At 40.7% G+C, this 20,547-nt stretch overlaps 1 protein-coding gene across 3 annotated transcripts; it reads right to left on the bottom strand.

Annotated features, from left to right (window-relative positions):
• Positions 1 to 319: 319 nt before the first annotated feature.
• Positions 320 to 20,521, bottom strand: BRD7 (bromodomain containing 7). Of its 3 annotated transcripts, none has more exons than XM_081924052.1 (17): positions 20,356 to 20,521; positions 16,937 to 17,145; positions 16,094 to 16,223; positions 15,105 to 15,162; positions 13,657 to 13,801; positions 12,079 to 12,189; positions 11,091 to 11,269; positions 9,910 to 10,033; positions 9,590 to 9,665; positions 8,712 to 8,819; positions 5,509 to 5,641; positions 4,085 to 4,196; positions 3,302 to 3,364; positions 2,341 to 2,455; positions 2,099 to 2,242; positions 904 to 1,047; positions 320 to 506 (listed from the first exon to the last, which is right to left on the bottom strand). In XM_081924052.1, exons 1-17 carry the CDS (start codon positions 20,402 to 20,404, stop codon positions 439 to 441), a joined length of 1,968 nt encoding a protein of 655 aa, XP_081780178.1. In that variant the 5' UTR covers positions 20,405 to 20,521; the 3' UTR covers positions 320 to 438. The 3 variants fall into 3 exon arrangements, with proteins under 3 accessions (XP_081780178.1, XP_081780177.1, XP_081780176.1); XM_081924051.1 differs by having other exon boundaries at positions 320 to 503; positions 8,712 to 8,825; XM_081924050.1 differs by having other exon boundaries at positions 8,712 to 8,825.
• Positions 20,522 to 20,547: the final 26 nt, after the last annotated feature.

The following is a 20,547-nucleotide window of genomic DNA, read 5'->3' on the forward strand; positions in this document are numbered from 1 at the left end:
TGATGTGAAAACTTGTCTAGGGCGACTCAATTTAAATTGAACATTGTTGCCCACAGCAGCCATTTCCAGTGGCCATGATAAGCTTTCCTTTTGCTTCGTCATGTGACTTCCTGTAATAATAAATGCACCATTTTAAATGTCAAATTTAAGGCTTTCTAGCCCATTGTCACCTCGGTCCTGTATGACTCAAGTAATGCCTGCAGAATAGAGGCAGCATCTAACGTAAAAATATTTGTGTGAATGTAAAACTCTGCAACTTGCTTCATTCTGCACTGCATTCAAGAAGCATCTCTTAGATCTGTCAGGAAAATAGAACTGGTTTGGTTTTAAAGTTTTTATTAAGAATTCAAATATAACACAAGTATACAAAGTGCCCATGCATGCACTGGGACAAATCTTTAAAAAAGGAAAGACTTAAAACCATTTAAATATGAAGCATCATGTACCACCAACTGGTTCACATCCATTTCCAATGAGAACAGGAGCTTTTGGAGGTTCCTCTGCTTCTGGAGGGAAAAAAAGCATTAACAGCCTATTACTTGGCTTGTTTTGGCTAAGGAAACAGGTGGAGGTATATTAGCTTCTCTTTATTTAGACAGACAACGGTGTGAATATGCTTCAGAATTAACAAGCAGCTCACTGCAGGGAAGGGGAAATGTCAAGCCAAAAATGTGCCAAAGTCAGATTTAGGCACATCTTCCAGCACTAACTAGTCCAACGTGATAGGGTCAACACAGAAGTCAGGCTTTCTCACTGTTTATTTCTTCTGTGGGTTAAGTACCTCTTAAGTGCTAGTTTACAGAATATGGTTACTGTAGTTACTCCATGTGGTGAGCAACTCATGAACCACATCCAGGACAACCGATCTATGGGGACCTGCTGAAATGCACTGTGGTTACTCACCATCTGTTAAGTCAACAAAGCTGTCCATGGCATCTGGTAAAGGAACTGAAATCCCCATCGCTTTACGGATGCCATATGTGCTCACAATATCTCCCGGAGCCACTTGTTGTGCAAGCTCTTTTAGATTACTTGTCACTCTCTCCGCTGGAAAAGTTAACAGTAAAACATTGATATGACTTTATAAGGTTTATCTAAAGTCTGTTAATTGCCCCCCAACAGCCTAAAAATGCAGGGTTTTGTCATATAAAACTAGTTTGCACACATTGGTTTTCCATGACATGTAAAGCGGGGCAGAGTTAATGATTTACGATGAATCACTCACCTATCTGGGCCATTTTCTCTACTGGTGCATGGGAACAAACCATGGTCACTGGCTTAGTACTATATCCTAGTCAAAGGTCATCATCATAATTTTTTATATGCCACTCATATGACTAGGTTGCCCCAGCCACTCTGGGTGGCTCCCAACAAAATATTAAAAACACAATAAAACATCAACCATTAAAAGTTTCCCTGAACAGGGTTGGCATCAGATGGGAGAGCGTTCTACTGAGAAGGTCCTAATTTGCTTCACTCCATACAAACCACAATCCCTGGTTTTGACATATCACTAAGCCCCCAGGAATTGTGGTTAGGGGGCCAGTGCTCTAGCACAGCAAAGCAGGCACAATCACCTCATGCACAGTAACCCATGCAGCCCTCCAGACAGTATAACAATAAGGAAGTGAAATGCACTACCTTGTTTCCCATTGCTGCATTTCTAAGAACGCAATACAAGATGTATTCTACTTATGTTGTGGCTACTGTATCTAACCTGCTCTGTGCACTAGCTGCAGTCTTTGCTGGCCCTGCCCTGTCCATCATGACTTCAGATAGTGGGGGAAGGGGAAGATTACATTCATCTAGCTTTCCAGGCTGCCTGCAGCAGCCAGCCAGGCACAAAGGAATCCCCTTCAGCTTGCAGTAACTAGCATTTCAATCCCCGCCAGCAACCACACATCTTCCACTCTTCTATGACATCCAGGAAGGTGATGTCCCTATATTGTTGTGGCAATGCTGCTCCATTTGATAAATGTGGTTGCAAAGACAACCAGCATCCATTTTAAAGAAGTTACTAGCAGGGCAGAGGTTAGACTAAAGAACCAGGACATGCCTAAAATTTAAAGGTTTCATGTGCCAGGAGCACCACACTCACCCAAGTGCATCTCTTTGTAAGATGGGCCCAAAAGGCAGATCATGTTCGGAGGTGGCTTCGTACTTAGTCGTTCATTCTGAGCGTCTTGAAGCTCCCGAAGCAATTTTGTGGTTTCGTCAAGTTTTTTCTGGAAGACCTCTGCTTCTGTTCAATTGAAAGTGAAGTTTTGGGCAGATGTCAGCTGGGCTGGCATGTGCCAAGAGGCCTTGCACAGGAACAACTGCACAGCTCATGCCACTCACCTTCTGAGTCAAACTCCTCCACAGGCATTCCAAAATTGGTTACTGCTCTCAGTGCTGTCAGCCTCTCCTTACTAAGAGAGGAGTCAAACCTACTGGGTAGAGCTGTTTCCAGAATCTGTAGATGGCAAACAAATGCAGGTTCTTAAAAATCAAGCAAAACCCAAATTTATATAAAATATTCGAACCAAACAGTGCATTTCTGGTGACTCTCAGCCTTTTCTTCAGATCAAAAATAGGCATCAGGAATGGGGAATGTGTGGCACTCCAGATGTCCATTGGGCATGCTGGCTGGGGCTGTTGTGGCCCAACAGCTGGAGGGCCACATATTCCCCATCCCTGCTATATACTAAATGGGATGGTTTAAACCACTATAATTGGTACTCTATTCCCTCAAGCACAGAGTTAGAACTACTGCAATATCAGCTGGTCAAGTATAATATCTGGGACTATGTTCCATCTTCAACATTTACAACAAAAGAGAGGCAATTAAACCATTCTGCAGAATCTCATCCATTTGCCAATGAGTCAGATGAGAATACCTTAGTAATACATTTATACCTGAACACCTCCTTCATCAAACAGTTATGTTGAACAGGCAGCAGCAACTATCTTGCACAACAGCATGAAGTTGTGAGGGCTTAGCTTTCAAAGTAATAAGGAGTTAAAACAGGTTTCTTTATATTGTACAAGCTGTGGCTGGAGAATACAGATGACTGCAATTAAAATCTGACCATGGCACAACAATAAGGTGAACTTTACATAACTTTTTAATGCTATGAATGAAAGGTCACAACACAGAGTTGGAAGTTTATCTCCAATGCTGCACAGTAAAGAGCAACTCAGCTGTTCCGGTTTTATGTAGAAGTACATAAAATTTGGTACTTGAAACAAACTATTCTAACTGGCTTGTATGAGAACCTTTCACTGCCTAGAGGCTCAATCAAATTCAGAAGAGTATCACCTCCACATCCTTGCTTGTAGCAGACTTTTCACACAGACATTCAACTGCTTCTGCTGGCTGCGACTGGAAAAGAAGGATAAAGTTTTCAAGCTGCTCAACCCCTTCAACTGGTTGCCTCTAATTTAAAACACTCCATGGTGGGTGCCTTCCAGATGTTGTTATATTTGCTTGAGGTGGACAGTGAGGGCTTCTCCTGTAATCCCAGGCTTTTAATATTACCACAGTGATACAGGAAGGAGTAACACTGCTGTGGGTCCCATGTCACTGAAGGGACGTAAGAATCTGACCTAAAGCTGATGGGTTTTAAGCAGCCTGTGCACATGATTGCAGGCTTAGCTTATAACACACACACATCTTATCAAGCTAGTTTTCTGCTAATTAACCCCATTACAGGGAATGAATTTCTCAATGAAAACTTCACAGTGGGATCCAGGTGAATTAAATGCTCTTATATAAAAACATAGTTTGAAATATTTCTAAAGGTATGCCTTTCCTCCAACATGCTTTCTCAAGGAGAACTAGTACCTGGTCTCATAAGTAATATCTGTCATGTAGATTCTTTTTGCAGTCCAGGGCAATTGTCCCCATGTCTATGGACTCCTTAATGCCATGATTTCCACTCTACCATTTACACTTTGGGAGTAGCCAAAGTGTAGTTCAACAACATTGGGAGGGCAACTCCCATCAGCCTCAGCTTGTAGGGTGAACAGTTAAGGATAATGAGAGTTGTAGTGTGGAGGACACTACATATTGCTTCTCCCTGATACACACAAGCAGTCTCACCTTTTCAAGTTCTCTGAGTGAGAGAGAATGCCTTCCTTGGGTCAAAACATCCAACAAACTGTCTGCCATTACATATGGGTAGTCTTGAGATTTAGCCAGGAACTCATTTATGCTGAAGATAAAAGCAACAAAATTGCATTGCCAATTAGTTTACAAGAAACAATCTTACAAATAAAAATAAAATCACTACTTACCTTTGAGGTTTTGTTTTGTTGTCTCTTTTTAAAAAAGTTTTATAATATCAGAACCACTAGGGATGTTAACTGGTGATTTCTCTTAAGTTTATAGATTTTCCCTTTCTTGGATATGTTTTTAAATTCACATCTGTACTGGGATGCAGACATGCATTATTATCCACAGGCTCTTAACTCGTGTAAATTTGCAGTGCTAGTTATCACTGACATTTCCTAGAAATTGTAAAAACTGGAGCTATGTATGTTCAGTGCAAAAGGTGGTATTCTAATCAGTCTGTGTAACCTGCGCTTCATTTGGTGGGTGCAGGAGGGAGGCACATTATAACCTAATGTATGCCAACTTGAATTTGTCTTGGAAAAGCCAAGGTGCAACCAGGATAACTTAACACTGAGCAAGCTTTCTACAAATATGGGGTTCAGGGGTGCCAACTTGAATAAAATATTGAGGGAGAGCCAGGTAAGTGCAGCCCCACATAATTGATCACATGTTGTTGTGCAGACACACAAGTTGAATGGCAATGCCCATCAACTTTGGGGGAACCCAGCCGCCTCAAATATTTCATTGAGGGGGGAGCAAAGCCCCTTTGGTCCTTAGGAGTTGGTTCCTATGACGTGGTTACACCTAACATGCCAAATACCACTCCAGCAGGTGCCCAACCCCAGTGCTCATTCCTCCATCTCTCACAAAAAACCTGGGGAACTCAGTTGGTTAGAGAATGACAGTGATGATGCCATGCTTGCAGGTTTGATTCCTGTATGGGACAGCTGCATATTCCTGCATTGCATGGGGTTGGACTAGATGATCCTCAGGGTCCCTTCCAACTCTATGAATCTATGAACCAGTCAGGAAAGCTGAGACACAAGAAGAGATCCATCCAACTGAGACCCCCAAGGGAAACTTATGTGCGTAGAAAAAGCATCTCTCAGAATCATACAATTTAGATTTTTATTTGTATTAGGACAAAGGTTGTAATGGATGGGATGTAAAAATCGAAATACTAAGAACTCATTAGCTTCCCTTTTGAGTTAGTGTTATTCCAGGAAAACCCGCACATCAACTAGTCAAAAATAAAGAATACAAAAGCTGCAGTCAAGTTCCATTCTCTTGCTAGTGCCAATGCCAGGAGAAGGAAAAGAAGCACTCCCCCCCACCTGCCAATATGTGAACATTCCTAAAAGAGGTTTTTAATTCAAAGTCATCAGGATAAAGACAAAAATAAGCCTACTTACTTAAAATTCCCTTGATTAGAATCTTCCCCATAGGTGGAATAGATTAAATCAGAATCATCCTTGCTGATATTTGCAAATGTGGAGTCATAAGCTGGAGCATAAGAGCTAAAGGGCCCATAGTTCAAGTACATCACTAATGAAAAATAAGATCCGGAATTAATATTCTCACATGTGTTAGGCTGAATGTCCCTTTTAACAACAGATTTGCTCTTCACAGGTGTTTACTGTTTGTTGGAAGAAGAGGTACAGCTTCTCGATTTAAAGCTAACAGCACTTTAAATCTATTGCACCTGGTCTGGCCAGAGTAAAGAAAGCCTCTTTGGGCTCTGAGAACCCAGTTCCACGAGTGCCAAGAAATTACTGTTGCTTCAATTACACCTGTCCTAGTGCCAGGCAACCAGAGATGTTAATACTTGGGCTGGGGGTGCCTCCTCTCCCCACTGCCAGTCACCATTTCTTCCAACAGAAAATTGTAAATGCTGGGGAAACACTGAAAGAACTAAATATTTCTTTCAGAATGAATGAAATGCTTTTTCAGAGGTGGTTTTATTCATTCAAAGGTCATGTTCACAAGGATTTTGACTTAATAAACTATACTGTGCAAGAGCTGGAGGCTGGCAGAATTGCTGCTTCATTCCCACCTTTACACAAGTTGCTAATCAAACCAGGAAGGGGATAGTTTCACACGGCATCTGAATCCGAGACTATGCTTTGATTCTCCCTAGCAACCCAGGCTCACTAGCCAGCCTTAAGCTAGAGTTTGCTGTTTGCTTATTAAACCTGGCTTGTTAGGGAGAAGCAAAGCCCTAACAAACACAACAAACTAAGAGCACAGAATGCATAATTCAGGGGTAGCCAATGAGGTGTCCTCCAGATACTACAACTCCTACCAGCCCCAGTCAACATGTTCAGAGATGATGGGATCTGTAGTCCAACAGTATCCTGACATGGGTAAAGAATATGCCTAGTATTGCCATAATTCTGACCAATCCCCTCCAACTAGGTTGTGCAAGTCTTGTGTCTGAACCTATCCACTTTTACCTTGCACAACTAGGTTGCTGAATTCATACCACACCAGAGCTACATTCCATAACCACTGGTTTATTAAAATTGGCATTTCTATTAATTGCTTGTCAACCCAGATTCAGCCAGCATGCATGCCCAAAGAAACCTGCTTTTGCAAATCCAAATTGGTTTAACGGGTACATATGTGGCTATATGCAGTGCCCCAATATTGAAATAAGAGTCTGAAAATATTATTATGCCACACAGTGTAGATATCTTAAAAGCCTCAAGTCATATGTTTCAACTCTTGAATGAATCAAGTGGTGTGAATTTCTGGGATTCAGTTTGTGTTTTGTCTCAAGAATGAATACATCAGCAAAGAGAAAAGACTGTGGATACAGAGTGAGATCCAACATTGCATCAGCAGATGTGAGGGGACTTCCCCTTCTTCTTCCCCCCATGAAGCTCCCCATCTTGCTCCAGAGGGTCCCCCAACATCCTGCAAATCCCTGATTTGCAGGGAGTTGCAAAGGGGAGGAGAGAGAGCTGCATTTGGACAAGTGGGATACCGCAACTGGGTATCACCCAGATTCAGCTTTGATCTATGTTAGCTGATCAGATTAGCTGAGTTTTAAGGACTAAACTAATAATGTGAAAAGCTTTTAATTGTTCTGATGATGGATACAAATCCCATATATTTTCAGGGATCAAACAGTCTAGTGCATATACTGTTAAAAGCTTTTGAGCTTTTCTAGCAGCTGCCAAAGCATATGATGTGATCGTTCAACAAAACTTCTGTTTCGGCAAGCTAGCAACAATTCGGTTTTCTGCTGACTGGACCGACAACTCTTGCCAAGTAGTAAATGAGCAAAATATTTAGCTCTAATCTCTTTTGTTTTTTATAGCCCAAATCATACAATAGATTCTCCTCTACTTATGCAAAATCTCCTTTTTATATGGGGTTTTTAGTACATCAACCACAAACAACTGCAGAAGGCACTAGGTGATATAAAGAGATCTGATATATAGCCTTCAATATTTATGAGAGGAAAAACCACCTAGAAGCTAAGTTCAGATTGGTTGTCTCTTACACAAATCATGTTGCACAATTACGCCGTTCACGCTGTTTAAACAGCTCAACAACTTTGACCTGAACCCCTAAAAATGGGGCTTTCCTCTTCCCTAAAAAAAGCTGAACAACTTTGACCTGAACCCTCCAAAAGGGGGTAGATCACTGCAGTACAGGAACGAAACTGCTAAAATTGCTCAGGCTGCCAACGCCATAAATTCTGCTTCGAATCTCTTAGGCAGGCTGGTATCCTCTACAGACCAAATTACAACAACAAAAACTAATAATTGTTAAAAGCATAAACCTGTTCTTAGTTGCCCCATAGAATTGAAACAATCTGTAGCTTAAACGAGGGCCTGCTATTTTAGGACTAGGTTGTACTATATGTGACTATACTTGCAAACATGTTGGTATGTAATATTATTTATTCATTTCATAAAATTTATACACTGCCTGATTTTAAAAGAAACCTTGAAGCAGTTTGCAAAAAGATAAAATAAAATTAAGAAAACCACAGCCATACTTAAAAACATCCAAAAGCTAAAACGCTAAAACAGATTAAATTTACCTCAACTTTCGAAGCATCTAGGTAGGCTTGTCTGAACAATAACGTTTTAAGCAGGCGCAAAAAGAGAGCATAGTAAAGGCGCCTGCTTGATTTCAAGAGGCAGGGAGTTCCAAAGTGCAGGTGCAGTCACACTAAATATAAGAGTTCTTACAAATGTGGAACGGGTATTATGTGTCACCTATAGTAATTGGGCCACCTTTTAGAAAAATTCTCAAAAGGCTGTTTACAATAGTGCACAGTTAAGCAAACCTCTAACTTTCATACTTTATTTCAGCTTTAATTCCCAGTGCTCATTTCCTCTAGGAAAGAAGAAGGGTGTGCCTGGGTAGAGGCAGCTGCAGCCTGTTGAGGAGAGTGCTGGCTGTTTCCACCTGTGGCTACTCAAAGAGGTTATCTGTCTGCTCCACCCTTCCAGATAACATATAAGTATGCCTAGACATAGTTAAAAGTGGCAAGGGCTACAGGGCACTCAGTCAGTGGTTCATAGCTGACCGGAGTAATTTCTGCCAGCCTTGTTGCATTCAAGGGCACCACTAAGCATAAATTAGAAGTCAAACTTACCAGGAGTAACTTTGTTTCTTTTGTCTTCTTTGAACCCTTGTAACGTATTTACGCCTGACTGCAGTCTTCCAGCTGTGACACCCAACTTTGCAGAGCCATGTCCGATTTCTACCACTCAAGAGACGAACAAAAAGAAAGTTATAGGACTTAAGTTAGCCACATGCACACAACATCTCCCTTCTGAGTATTTACTAGGTTTTTCTAAAGCCTTTGAGCATAAACACTGAAAAATAGTCCCTTGAAAACACCTTTGTCCTGGATTCAACTATATGTCATAAAAATGCACTAAGAAAAAGGTAGTTGTAATAACGACCCTAAAACAGAAATGTCCATGCTAATCTATTTTTATTTACTTAATTGAGCAGGTGAAGGCAGGGAACTGAATTTGGGACCTTATACATAGAAATTATTAAGCTATATTGCAAGGATGGGAAACCTGAGACCCTCCAGATGGCTCAAGACTACAATTCCATTCATCCCTGAGCTCTGGACATACTGGATGGGAACTAAAACAACATCTGGGCAGGCACAGGTCCCCCATCTTTGCTAGATAAGGAATCATGGTTCTGGAAGGCATTCGTTTAAAAGTGCCATGGAATATTGCAAGATGTTAGGTCATTATTCCCTAAATCAAACAGCATTCTCATGAGGTTCATCCCATTCTGACTGTCTCTGGGCTAACTGTTCAAACAGGGACCATTTAAGCAGGGACCAGAAGCAGCCAGATGCTCAGTGGGAATTCTAAGGAAAGCTAGCACGGGAGGAATGTGGGACAGCCTCAAGAGACTTCCTCTGCACCTCTACTAAATGTAGAAATCCATCAGTAATACACACCACCAAGGGGAAAGGTTGTTAAAATTACTCAGTGCAAGCATTACCCCCTGTGTTATTTTCTGCTGGATTAAGAAGTCCCAGGGTGGTTGTGCCATCAGGTTTTCTTCTTTCAAACTCACACTGAAATAAAGATCAAGCCATTAAAATGTGTCTTTTGTGCACAGCCTACAAAGCTAGGATGACAGAGTCAAACATAATTTAGCAGGCTGTTTTGTTTATTGCTTCAATGATTGGATATTATGAGACTTTAGATTTGTAATCACATCAATCATTGAAACATCAAATGAAAGGGACTGAAACGTATTTAACTTATGTTATGGTGTTCTAGATAATGAGCATCATCCATATCCTTTTCTCCGTTTACCTGAGCATTAGCAGGTCTTTTTGTTAACTTTCCTCCTGATTCTCTGATGATATGTTCAATCAGTTCCTGTTCCCTCTCTAAATTACTATTCCTTATTTTTTCTTCAAGTAGCTCTTTCTCTTTCCTAGAAAACAAACATACATTAAAAAGAGACAAAAAACCCCAAAACTATATACATTACCGTACCCCGTCATAGTATATGATAGCAAAAAAAAAGGGTTTAATACCACCAAGTCTAAAACTTTGTTTTAGAATGTGTGCAGTAAATTCCAAGAAGTTCTTTATCAGTTTAAAATAAAGTGGCACATTTGGCAGTGAAGGTGGAGTTCATTTGCCAGTAACTTGCTTCCTTCGTTGTGCATGTCATCATTATTGAGTCTGAAAGTATGATTTCAAGCAGAAGGGACTGTATCCAATGTTGTTTGTTTTCTAAATAGTCCCACTGAACTTACAGGACATGACTAATATAGGTCCATTAATTTCAATGGCTTTGTTTTGAGTAAAACTTAGCTGGATACAACCCAATGTTTCTGAAATTTGTCTTATACAACAGGACAACGTAATCTGAACCTGAGGTTTTACCGGAGTGCAAATAAGTACCAAAAAAGAAGAAGAAACAAGTCAATTCTGTAATAGGATAGTTTTCATTATATTAAATTGCATCTCGCTATTGTGTTTACTATTGTAATTTCTACTATAAATGTTGCCCACTGGCAGTTCTAGCAAACACTTGCTGCCTCTCCAGCTCCAGGATTGGCTGAGGATTGATTGGCAGTTGTGTGGTAAAGGCACCCAAACATGGTCAATCTAGCAACTCCTACCAACTGGCCTTTTCCCTGCTCTGAAGCTGGAAAAGCAAGTGGGTGAGTGCCACTGCCAGAAGATTCTGTGCACCTTTTCCTTCAGAAAAAAAATGCGGGTGGTGGTGGAATAGGACTGGTGACTATGATCTTTGGCTAAGGCTACCCAAAAATGGGAGATCCCTATAGATGCCTCTGTACAGAGGTGTTCCATGTAACCATCATGCCTAAGTGCTACTGACAGACCAGTCTTCTTCCATGTATTTGTTTAATCCCTATTCAGAGCTACTGGAGATAGTTGCTTTCAATGCAGCCTGGGGCTGCCTGCTCCTAATTTTGCTGAAATGAAAGAAATATGTAAGCCCTTTGCAGAGTAATTACTTCTTGAGTTCTTTGCTAGGTGTTTTAAAGGCTCTGAGATCTATGTCCATGGAGTCTGCATCTTTCCCAAAGCCATCATCATCTTCACCTGACTGGAGACCTGTTTTATCTTTATGCTTCCTGCTCTTCTGAAGGTCTGCCATGAAGTCAATGCTTTGTTTCAAGCTCTGGATTCTTTCCTAGGGAAACAAACCATGCAGGTTTAAAACTTCATACTGTATGTGAGTCCCCCATTTTAAAACTGCCTAATCATTAAGTGCTTTTCTTTCAGTTACAAGGGGTCTTCAAAGGGGGAAAGAGGGCTGCAAAGCTGTCATAGAACCCTTGCAGAGTCTGCAGTCTTTTTCCTCAAACTGAAGGTCCACGTTCTGCGCTAATAAAATATTGTAAAAGCAGTTGTACTAGCAGTGCTTTTCCCCCAGGAAGAACTCACAGGAACTCAGTTCCAGCACCTCTCAGGTGGGCACCATTGCCATTATAAAAGAATGAAGGGGGTGTTCATGGTGAGTTCTGGCATCTCTTTTTCTAGAATAGCAGCACTGTGTGGAAGCAGATCGGGAGAAAAGCCTACCACAAGCTATCAGTTCAGATTCCTGTTGAGTGTGCTCCTTTCTTCCCCCATCTGCCTACTGGGTAGGTAAGAGGTGAGGAGAAAAAATGGGGTGTAGGGAAGTAAGTCCCACTGAGTTCAAAAGACTTAGTCCCTAATACATGTGTTTAAGATTGCAGCCGTAGTGATTCTTGGAAAAAAGATCAAGCAAGTAGGTAGGGTTCCAATACATATAAATTACAAACAATCTAATTTTAAGTTATAACTATTATTGGAGAGATAAAGAAGAAAGAACTACTTACTGAATTAACCCAATGACAGCCTTTAGCTAGAAAAGAATGACCTCTTCTCTATTAAACACAAATGGAAATATGATGAAACCGTACACAAGCCAACAAAACTCCAATACCTCTTGAATTATTTCCTTAATTCAGTTACCTGGCTGAGTATTTTCATTCCTGAATGCAAGAGTTTTTTAGCAGCCTTGTAATAAATGGTCTCTGGTTTGTTATAGACCATGGCGTTAGTACACATCAGTTTGAAGTTCTCCTGTATCAACAGAAGAAGTAAGACACATAAGTAGGAACTTACAGGAATGTTTCCTAGAAAATATATCTGCCCCTTTATGTATGGAAATTTGTACTGTGGACAAGATGGCAGGTGCTAGTAATTGAGAACATAAGCACTGTTTGTTCTGCCTGGCTAAAAAAAGTATCCTCATAATATGGAGGATAAAGGAATAATGCATCATAATACAGGTGCAAGTTAGTCTATACAGTTTATTAGTAGGCTTTCCAAGTTCCAACCTAGCAACAACGCTTGTGTGTACACACATGCGTAGACAGCACTGCTGTGTGCACACATGCAGATAGGAAGCATTGCTACTCCATGGTTCTATCTTACTCCACTGTTGTAATAGTCTCTCTCCTGACCCACCTCTAACTACAGTACTACTGCAGATAGAAGAAAAGGACAGGCTAAGAAATCATTGCACTAGCTGGCAGAAAAGGCACCAGGCCTGCATTCTCTGCCACCTCGAAGCTCTTAAGAGTGACAGGCTGAGTCTCTGGTTGGGATTTGTTATCCTTTTACTTAGATATTAGTTTGCAAAACACTAGGCCAGCAGTTGATGTGTGTTAAAGATGACAGATTTGATCTGAGACCAAAGATGCTTATGACAGACATCTGACTTTACACTTTTCATATTAATGTGCTGATAAAGGCAATGCTCAATGCAGACAGTACTCCCAAGAGATCAGAGGGCTCTTTTTGTCAGGATGACAACAGTAATAAGGGAATCACACGTGTTTTTCTTTAAAATGTGCAAATAAAAGGATAAAAGGTTGGGGCAGGCATTTTAAAATATAGTGCTATATAAGGCAGGAAAGAGGCAAGTTGCATTTTTTAAAACTTTTTTTTGGGGGGGGTGAGAGTCAATATACACAATATTTCTTTCAGTAATGCAATTGTATTACATTCTGGAAGAATGCAAGGGATTCTTACTACTGTCCTGTGTGCTAAAGCTTCTTTCCTACATTTCTCAAGAAAACAACAACACAAACATATTTACATGCTTCTGTGATTTAAGTAGTTCTCTTAAACACAGAAAAACCTCAACCTTATTAGTACAATGGTGAAGAGTCACTTAATTATGGCTATAAGTATTTATTACTCTGATGCACTAATGACCAGGTTCATTTCACATCCTTGTTTTAAAAGATCAAGTACTTCTGCTGGTCAGTCTTTTCTCCTTCACACACACACACAAAATTTCCAACACCCTGGAACATGAAAAATGTCTCTTGAAAACATTCACAAAGACTTTCTCTAAAGAAAGCAAATGAACAACTCTGAAAGCCAGATGCGCCAATTTTTTATTCTATGTGTTCATAAACTATGAAAGTGCAGCCCCAAAATGAATAAAATATTGAAAAAACCTGCACAATGCAATTGCTAGTACCAGCAAGTGTCAACGTCTAATCCCCCCTCTGCAGTTAAAATATAAATTAAAAGCACCTTTAGTTCTTCTATGGACTGGTAACCATTGTTCTTGATCTTCTCTTTCATGGTACTAAAATCCATTGGGCGTTTAATGATCATGGAGTAGCCAGGAGCAATAAAGTCAGTCACAGGAAATGAAAAGAAAGCATTTGGATCCTTTCTGTTAAGAAATGAAAAGAAGAGCCCTTTATGTTTCATTTCTATAACAAAGAACAGACAGAGCTTAGTATTAAATAGGAGAGAAGACTCCAACTTGAAAGAAACCACAGAACTGAACTGAAACAAGAGAGCTTTTGCCCTAATAATACAATCTTGCATTTCTTTAAAGTTGTAGAGGTGCTGCCTGGAAGCAGTCTCACCCTCCCTTTTTATTTTATTTTATTTTTTTACAATTGATGGGATTTTATTTTTAAAGCATGTTTGACATTTCTAAACCAAACCACAGGTGCCACATTCTGTCTCTCCTTAGAACACCAAAATGGATTATAATATCAATGGCAGGGAAAGCAATTCTATTTTACAAGGCCGTTGAATGCTTGCAAAATCTTACTCTCACCTTCAATTGAAGGGTCCTGTTTAAGACTGGCAGCATTCCCAAAACCCCAAGCAGTGTTAATACATAGAGCAAAGCCTTCAAACATCAATAGTCCAAGCCTCACCAAGTGTAAGTTAAAACTAAGAGAGAAATCATCAAATCCTCATTCTGGTTCACATGGGTATGCAAAATACCTAAAAGCTACAAAAGATGAGTTGTCCAAGCCAGTCACGAATCATACATATAACAACTGCACTGACTGAGAAGACTGCCACTAGCTTTTGGCTAAATCCACAAGCAAGAATAGGCCTGGAATCGTCAAAATTAATTTGACCTTCCTCGAGTAACTACTGCTTACTTCCACCCTTTCCCTGATAAACTCCTGTTTAAAAAAATGTTTTTGCCCTCATGGAGCAATGCTTCATATAATCTGTAGTCAAGTTACATGAACAATTCCCTAAGTTCAGATGGGTTAAGCAACAGTATACTTCAGACAGATTTCTCCTATTAGGAGAACCTAATGCCCTCTGAAGAAAGAAAAACTTAGACCACAAACCAAGATCCTAAAAAAGCTAGAGGATATTCCATGACTACTCCAGAGTAAGCAATTTTTGAAACACAACCCATTTATCAGTAACTTTCTACAACCACTTCAATAAAGATTTAACGATTAAAAGTGAAAACCATTATTAAAGGAAGATGATGCAGGAACTATGCATTATCAACACTAAAAGAACTTGGGTTCAACATGCATTAGCTTGGCAGATTTTACAGTTGTTGACAGCAATAGCAACACAAATGCATGTAGAAAGAAAGAAAGAAAGATCCAGCTCAGAAAAATTAACACATTGGTTAGACAGCATTTTCTAATCTTTAGCAATTTCTCCTAGCAGTATCAGAAATGCTCAGAGTCTTGACAAGAACTTACCTTTGCAGTTGCCTCACAAGTTGGTTCAATGCTTCTTGAAGTGGCGTCTGTTCTACTTCTAGGAGAAAAAGATAAAAAAAAAATATTACCTAGAGTGCATGCGTGCACACACACAACACCTAAGAAATGCTAAATAGAAAATGCTATATTTTCAAATGAAGTACTGCTGTGCAAGGTAATAAACACATCAAGAGTTGCTTTCTCCTGTTAACAACACTTTTTCTGTGCATGAGGTTCCATAAGCTGGTTAGCTCTCTCAATTGCTCTGACAGGAAGGACTATGCACACTACAAAGAAATTAGACCTTTTCCATAGGTGGTGGTGCGCTCCCCAATTCTAGTTCTGCCTATGCCATAGCAAGGGGGTTGTTTCAGAGCTGCTGCTTCAATCACCTTTGGAACTTCTGCCTTTCTCCCTTCTTCAGCTTAGCTAGCTGAGGTGGAAAGTGAGCCAGTCTTTTTAACTCTGGCCATACCTGCTCAGCAGGGAGGCTCAATGGCCAAAGACAGGTGTGTGCCTCACTATCACCCTGTCATCAAGAGAATAAGGCCACAGAAGTGTCCCATCCAGCCATGGGATGCACTTGCCATAACTCTTTGGACCATGTTTGTGGGGCATTCCTGACTGTTTCAAGTTTTACATCTCATAGTTTCAAACATACATTTATTTTAATTTTAGAAACAGTGGTGCATGAAGCATTTCAGCCTATTAAGAAACCTCCCACAATTTGAAAGCAAACTTCAGTTTTGCAGATTTTGACCAATTACATGTTAGTAATGGAGAGAACTAATAGCTACAGTGTTGCTGCTATTTCAGATTTATTTTGAGACTGATCTTAATTTTTTAAAAACTTTCAGGATTCATATTGCAGCTTTTCTCTTCAACAACAAAGCACTTAAGGTGGCCAACGTCATAAATTGAGAAGCAAGGCAGAACAAATCAACTTACCTAACAGCGTAAAAAGAAACAACAAAACAGCTTTTTCTTACCTTCTTGTTTTGCCAAACTGCTTGCCAATGGTTTTTCAGGTGGCAAGTCTAGCCTTAGAGGAGTCTGACATTTCAGTTCTCTTTCTCCTTCACTTTCACCCCGGTCCCTATCTCGCTTCTTTTTATCATCCTGTGGACATAAAATATAAGCAAAACTGTTGAGAAGAAGTATCCATACCAGTGGCTGGAAATCTGATTACAATTTGTTTACTCAGTGAGGAAATTCATTGTAAGTATACTAAAGGTACACAACGAACATTACAAATATGTTCTTTATGTGCTGTCTCCACCTACTGGAAGACACACTAAGTCAGGACAAGCTTATTAACATTTAAAGGATGTGTTCCATAGGAAGCTGCCTTATACCACATCACCCTGTTGCCCATCTAGCCCAGTATTGTCTAGCTTGACCAGCAGTGGTTCTCCAGGGTCTTGGGCATACAGTCTTTCCCATTACCTGGTCCTTTTAAAATTGAATACTGAACAGGGGGCCTTCTGCATGCAAAGGAGGTGATTTATCTTTGAGGTATGGGCTACATTTGCACAAGTGGAAAGCTGCACATGCAATTCTGCTTGTGCAAGGTGCCTTTACCCATTGTTTTAATTCCACAGTCCCAACTCAGCCCTTTATGCCGCATCCCAAGTCTTTCCAAAGGATTGAGGAGGACTATCCTGAAGACCAACCTTCACCAACCTGGTGCCCACCATAGGTTTTGGACTACAACTCGCATCAGCTCCAGCCCAAACATTTGGAGGACACCAGGTTGGAGAAGCCTGCCAAAGACAATCTATCACAAGGAAAAGATTCAAGTTAAAAAACAAAACAACTGCTCTGAAAGCTACCTTTCCTTTTCTCTTTCTTTTTTCCTTTTCTTCTCCAGGAACTTGCTTTTCTGCTTTTTTCCTCTTCTTCCTTTTCTTGTCTTTGTGTTTTTCATGGTCATTTTTGTCTTCGTATAGGGCTGAATCATGTACTGAGCTCTGAGTGGAAAGTTCCGTGACTTCATTTCCTCCCACCTTTAAAACCAGCTTTAAGGGCTTTTCTACATATTCTAGGAAAAGCACAGGAAATAGACATGGTTTAAGTATTACAAATAAACTTGCACTACATACCCTAATAGGCTAGCCAACTTCAGGTTACAAAAGTTTTTAACAATTAAACTGATGAATATGTAGCCAAGAATATATAGCTAAGATATATATAGAACCCAAAATATTGACCTAAGGGTTATTTTAATGGTGTCAGTTAGTAACTAGAAAAAATGTATCTTTCTTTGTATAGCCAGCCAATTTACATGAAACCACTGAGCTTCATGTAGACCTTAGCTCCATTAATATCTGAATGCCACGGAGCAGCTTTGTACTTGGTTTTTGCAATGCTACAATGAACAAAGTAGTCAGAGACAGAAAGGATATAACATAGCATTTAAGAAGATACTGTAGTGCTAAGTCTTGAAGCTTTTGTTCAGCATTCATACAGAACATGGATGAGAGCCTTTGGGCCCCCCAATGTTATTCGGACTCCAAGCGCCCATCAGCTCTAGATGATGGGAGATTTAATCTAGAAAAATTTGGAAGGCTGTAGGTTCCTCATCCCTGATACAAAGTATTTCAAGTGCTCAAATCACTTCACAAAACAATGGTCCAGTTCACATATAAAAAGATAAAGGTACTCTTAACCGTTGGGTCCAGTTGTGGACGACTCTCGGGTTGCGCGCTCATCTCGCTCTATAGGTCAAGGGAGCCGGCGTTTGTCCACAGACAGCTTCCAGGTCATGTGGCCAGCATGACTAAGCCGCTTCTGGTGAACCAGAGCAGCGCATGGAAACGTCATTTACCTTCCCGTCGGAGCAGTACCTATTTATCTACTTGCACTGGCATGCTTTCGAACTGCTAGGTTGGCAGGAGCAGGGACCGAGCAATGGGAGCTCACCCTGTCGCAGGCATTCGAACCGCCAACCTTCTGATCGGCAAGCCCTAGGCTCTGTGGTGGTCTAGTTCACATATAGCAACAAGCTAAACCATGGCTTTGTATGAATGAGCAATTGTGCGAGTTCCTTGAGAGATTGCTGAGGTTCCTTTGCAGCTCCTCTGGTCCTGTGCTGCTGCACTGCTGTGAGCTAAGTCATGATATGACTTTGTGTTATGCCAGAACCCAGGCTTGTGGTTGTGTGCCCCAGGCATACCACAGATATTAAGCCACAGGAAAAACTTCAGCCACAACTCGTGGTTTTCTCTGAGGTGAAATAAATCTTGAACACAGTTCAGACACACAAAATCAAACCACCGCTGACCTTACAGCAGCAGGTGGACCAGAGAAGGAGCAAAATGGCTGCAATCCTTTCTCTGTGAAACAGGGTATTTGCTTGTTTGTATTAAACCATGGTTAGCCCTGATGTTTTACATGCAACCAAGGTCATTATCTCAGCAACTTAAAAAAAGGATAAAATATTAATATTCCCACACCACAGAACTGCCACCCTAGCCAAGAAAAACATTTTGGAGTGATCAACATTTCCCTCCATGCCAAGATTTTTTCCTAGAAAGTGAAGATAGAAATTGTCTTTAAAATTAGGGAAATTTCATAGGAAAGAAGAAGTACTGGTAGGTTGTAGCCTAGTTCATGGTTCTGCCTATTCTTACAGTGACATAATGGCATTCCCAGCAAATTTGGGAATGAACTGAGATCATTTCATGCATTGGCTGTGTTCACATATCACACTAAACTATGGTCCAGCATGATGCATGTGAGAAGGAACAAGTCACAATCAGTCTCTCTCTTCATCCCATGTGGCCAAAGGGAATTAAAACTTTTTTTCTTTATCTGAACCACGGCTTGTCACTGTGTCTGTAATGACAATCTGCAGTAATATTTTTAAAATTATTTTTGATACAATCAGCAAAATTTAAAATCAAATACTAAATTATACATTTGGGTAGGCTTGTTGCAACAACATTTTTAGTAGGCATCAAGGAGGGTAGCAAGGGTGCCTGCTTAATGTTAATAGGCAATACATTTCAAAGCATAGATGCTGTTGTGCTGAAAGACAAACTCCTAACAGATGGAGAACAATTATTATATGGCACTTGTAGAAGTGCAAGCTCTGCAGATTGAAGCAGTCAAGTAAGCACATATGGGGCAAGGTGATCCTTCAAGTTAAATGGCCCCTTAACTATAGCTAGTTTAAAACAAGACAACTTCAAAAGGTTTCTGGAGCTGGCTTAAAATATATATATATATCCATAGTTAATTGTAAGTGCAGTTCCCAGTTCAACTGACAGATGAGCTAGGACAGTCTGTCATTTTCTATGGGTGGCCAGGAATAACAGCTATCTTTGAGAGAAGGTATTGCACTTTTTCACTGTCTTTGTATTTTAGATATCCTGCTGGTTGCTCCTCCCTTTTTATGCTGTCACTGTTATGAGAATCTGTATTTTATTATGTAATTCTAAAGTTTTATAACTGTATTTATAGAATCACTTCAATTTTAATATTGCATAAATATCATATTATGTACTGTGTCATAAGCTCAAAACCAGATCAAAATACATGGTCAACATTCTACATATCCAGGTAGGCCGAATGTTTCTTCCTTTTATAAAAATTATGCACCCCTTGATTGCAAAAACAAGCCAATCCTCAAAGCTGTTTACAAAGAAAGGTGCGCCGCTTGATGTCAACAGGCAGGGAGTTCCAATGGGCAGGGCACCACCCACACTTGAAAATAATGATTTCCTACAAGTGGGACATTATGTGGCACCGGCAGTGGCGCCAGACCCACAGATTGAAACGGTGGGAGTGGGCATATATTGGGGCAAAATTAATTCAATTAATTAACTGTTTGATTAATTAATACTTGCAGGAACAGGTACAGGGTGCGGGGGACCCTCAGTTGCCCATGAGAGTCTCCACAGCACATACCTTTCTTCTACCTGACCTACCTCACAGGGTTGTTGTGTGGCTTTAATGAGGAAGGCGAGAGAACCATGTATACGCCACCTTGAGCTCATGGGAAGGGGGGATACAAATGCAATAAAATAGATATAGATATCCCACACCAACCCACAGGAGGAAGCCCCTTCCCCCTAAAAATCCCCCTCAGAATCCGGTTCCCTCACAGAACGACTCCCGCCCCGATCTATGGCTTCGAAGTGGACGGTGGAGGACCATATATATACACACCACACAACAGCACCACACAACCCACCGCCCCCTCATTATCAACCTATTTAGCAGCCCCGGGAGGAAGGAGGGGCGGCACCTTCATACGGGTACTTCTCCCCCCTGTGCTTCTTGTGCTTCTTGCCCATGGCCCGAACGCAGACGCCGCCGCCGCAGAGACGCTCCTTCCCTCTTTCCGCCAAGTCTCGCCCTCCTCCCGCCGCGCTTCGTTTATTCTCGTGAGAGGAAGGAAGGCCGAGCACAAAGCGGAGGGAGAGGGGAGCACAGATAT

The sequence above is a fragment of the Podarcis melisellensis genome (assembly GCF_964234715.1).
Source record: "Podarcis melisellensis genome assembly, chromosome: 8".
Taxonomy (NCBI): domain Eukaryota; kingdom Metazoa; phylum Chordata; class Lepidosauria; order Squamata; family Lacertidae; genus Podarcis; species Podarcis melisellensis.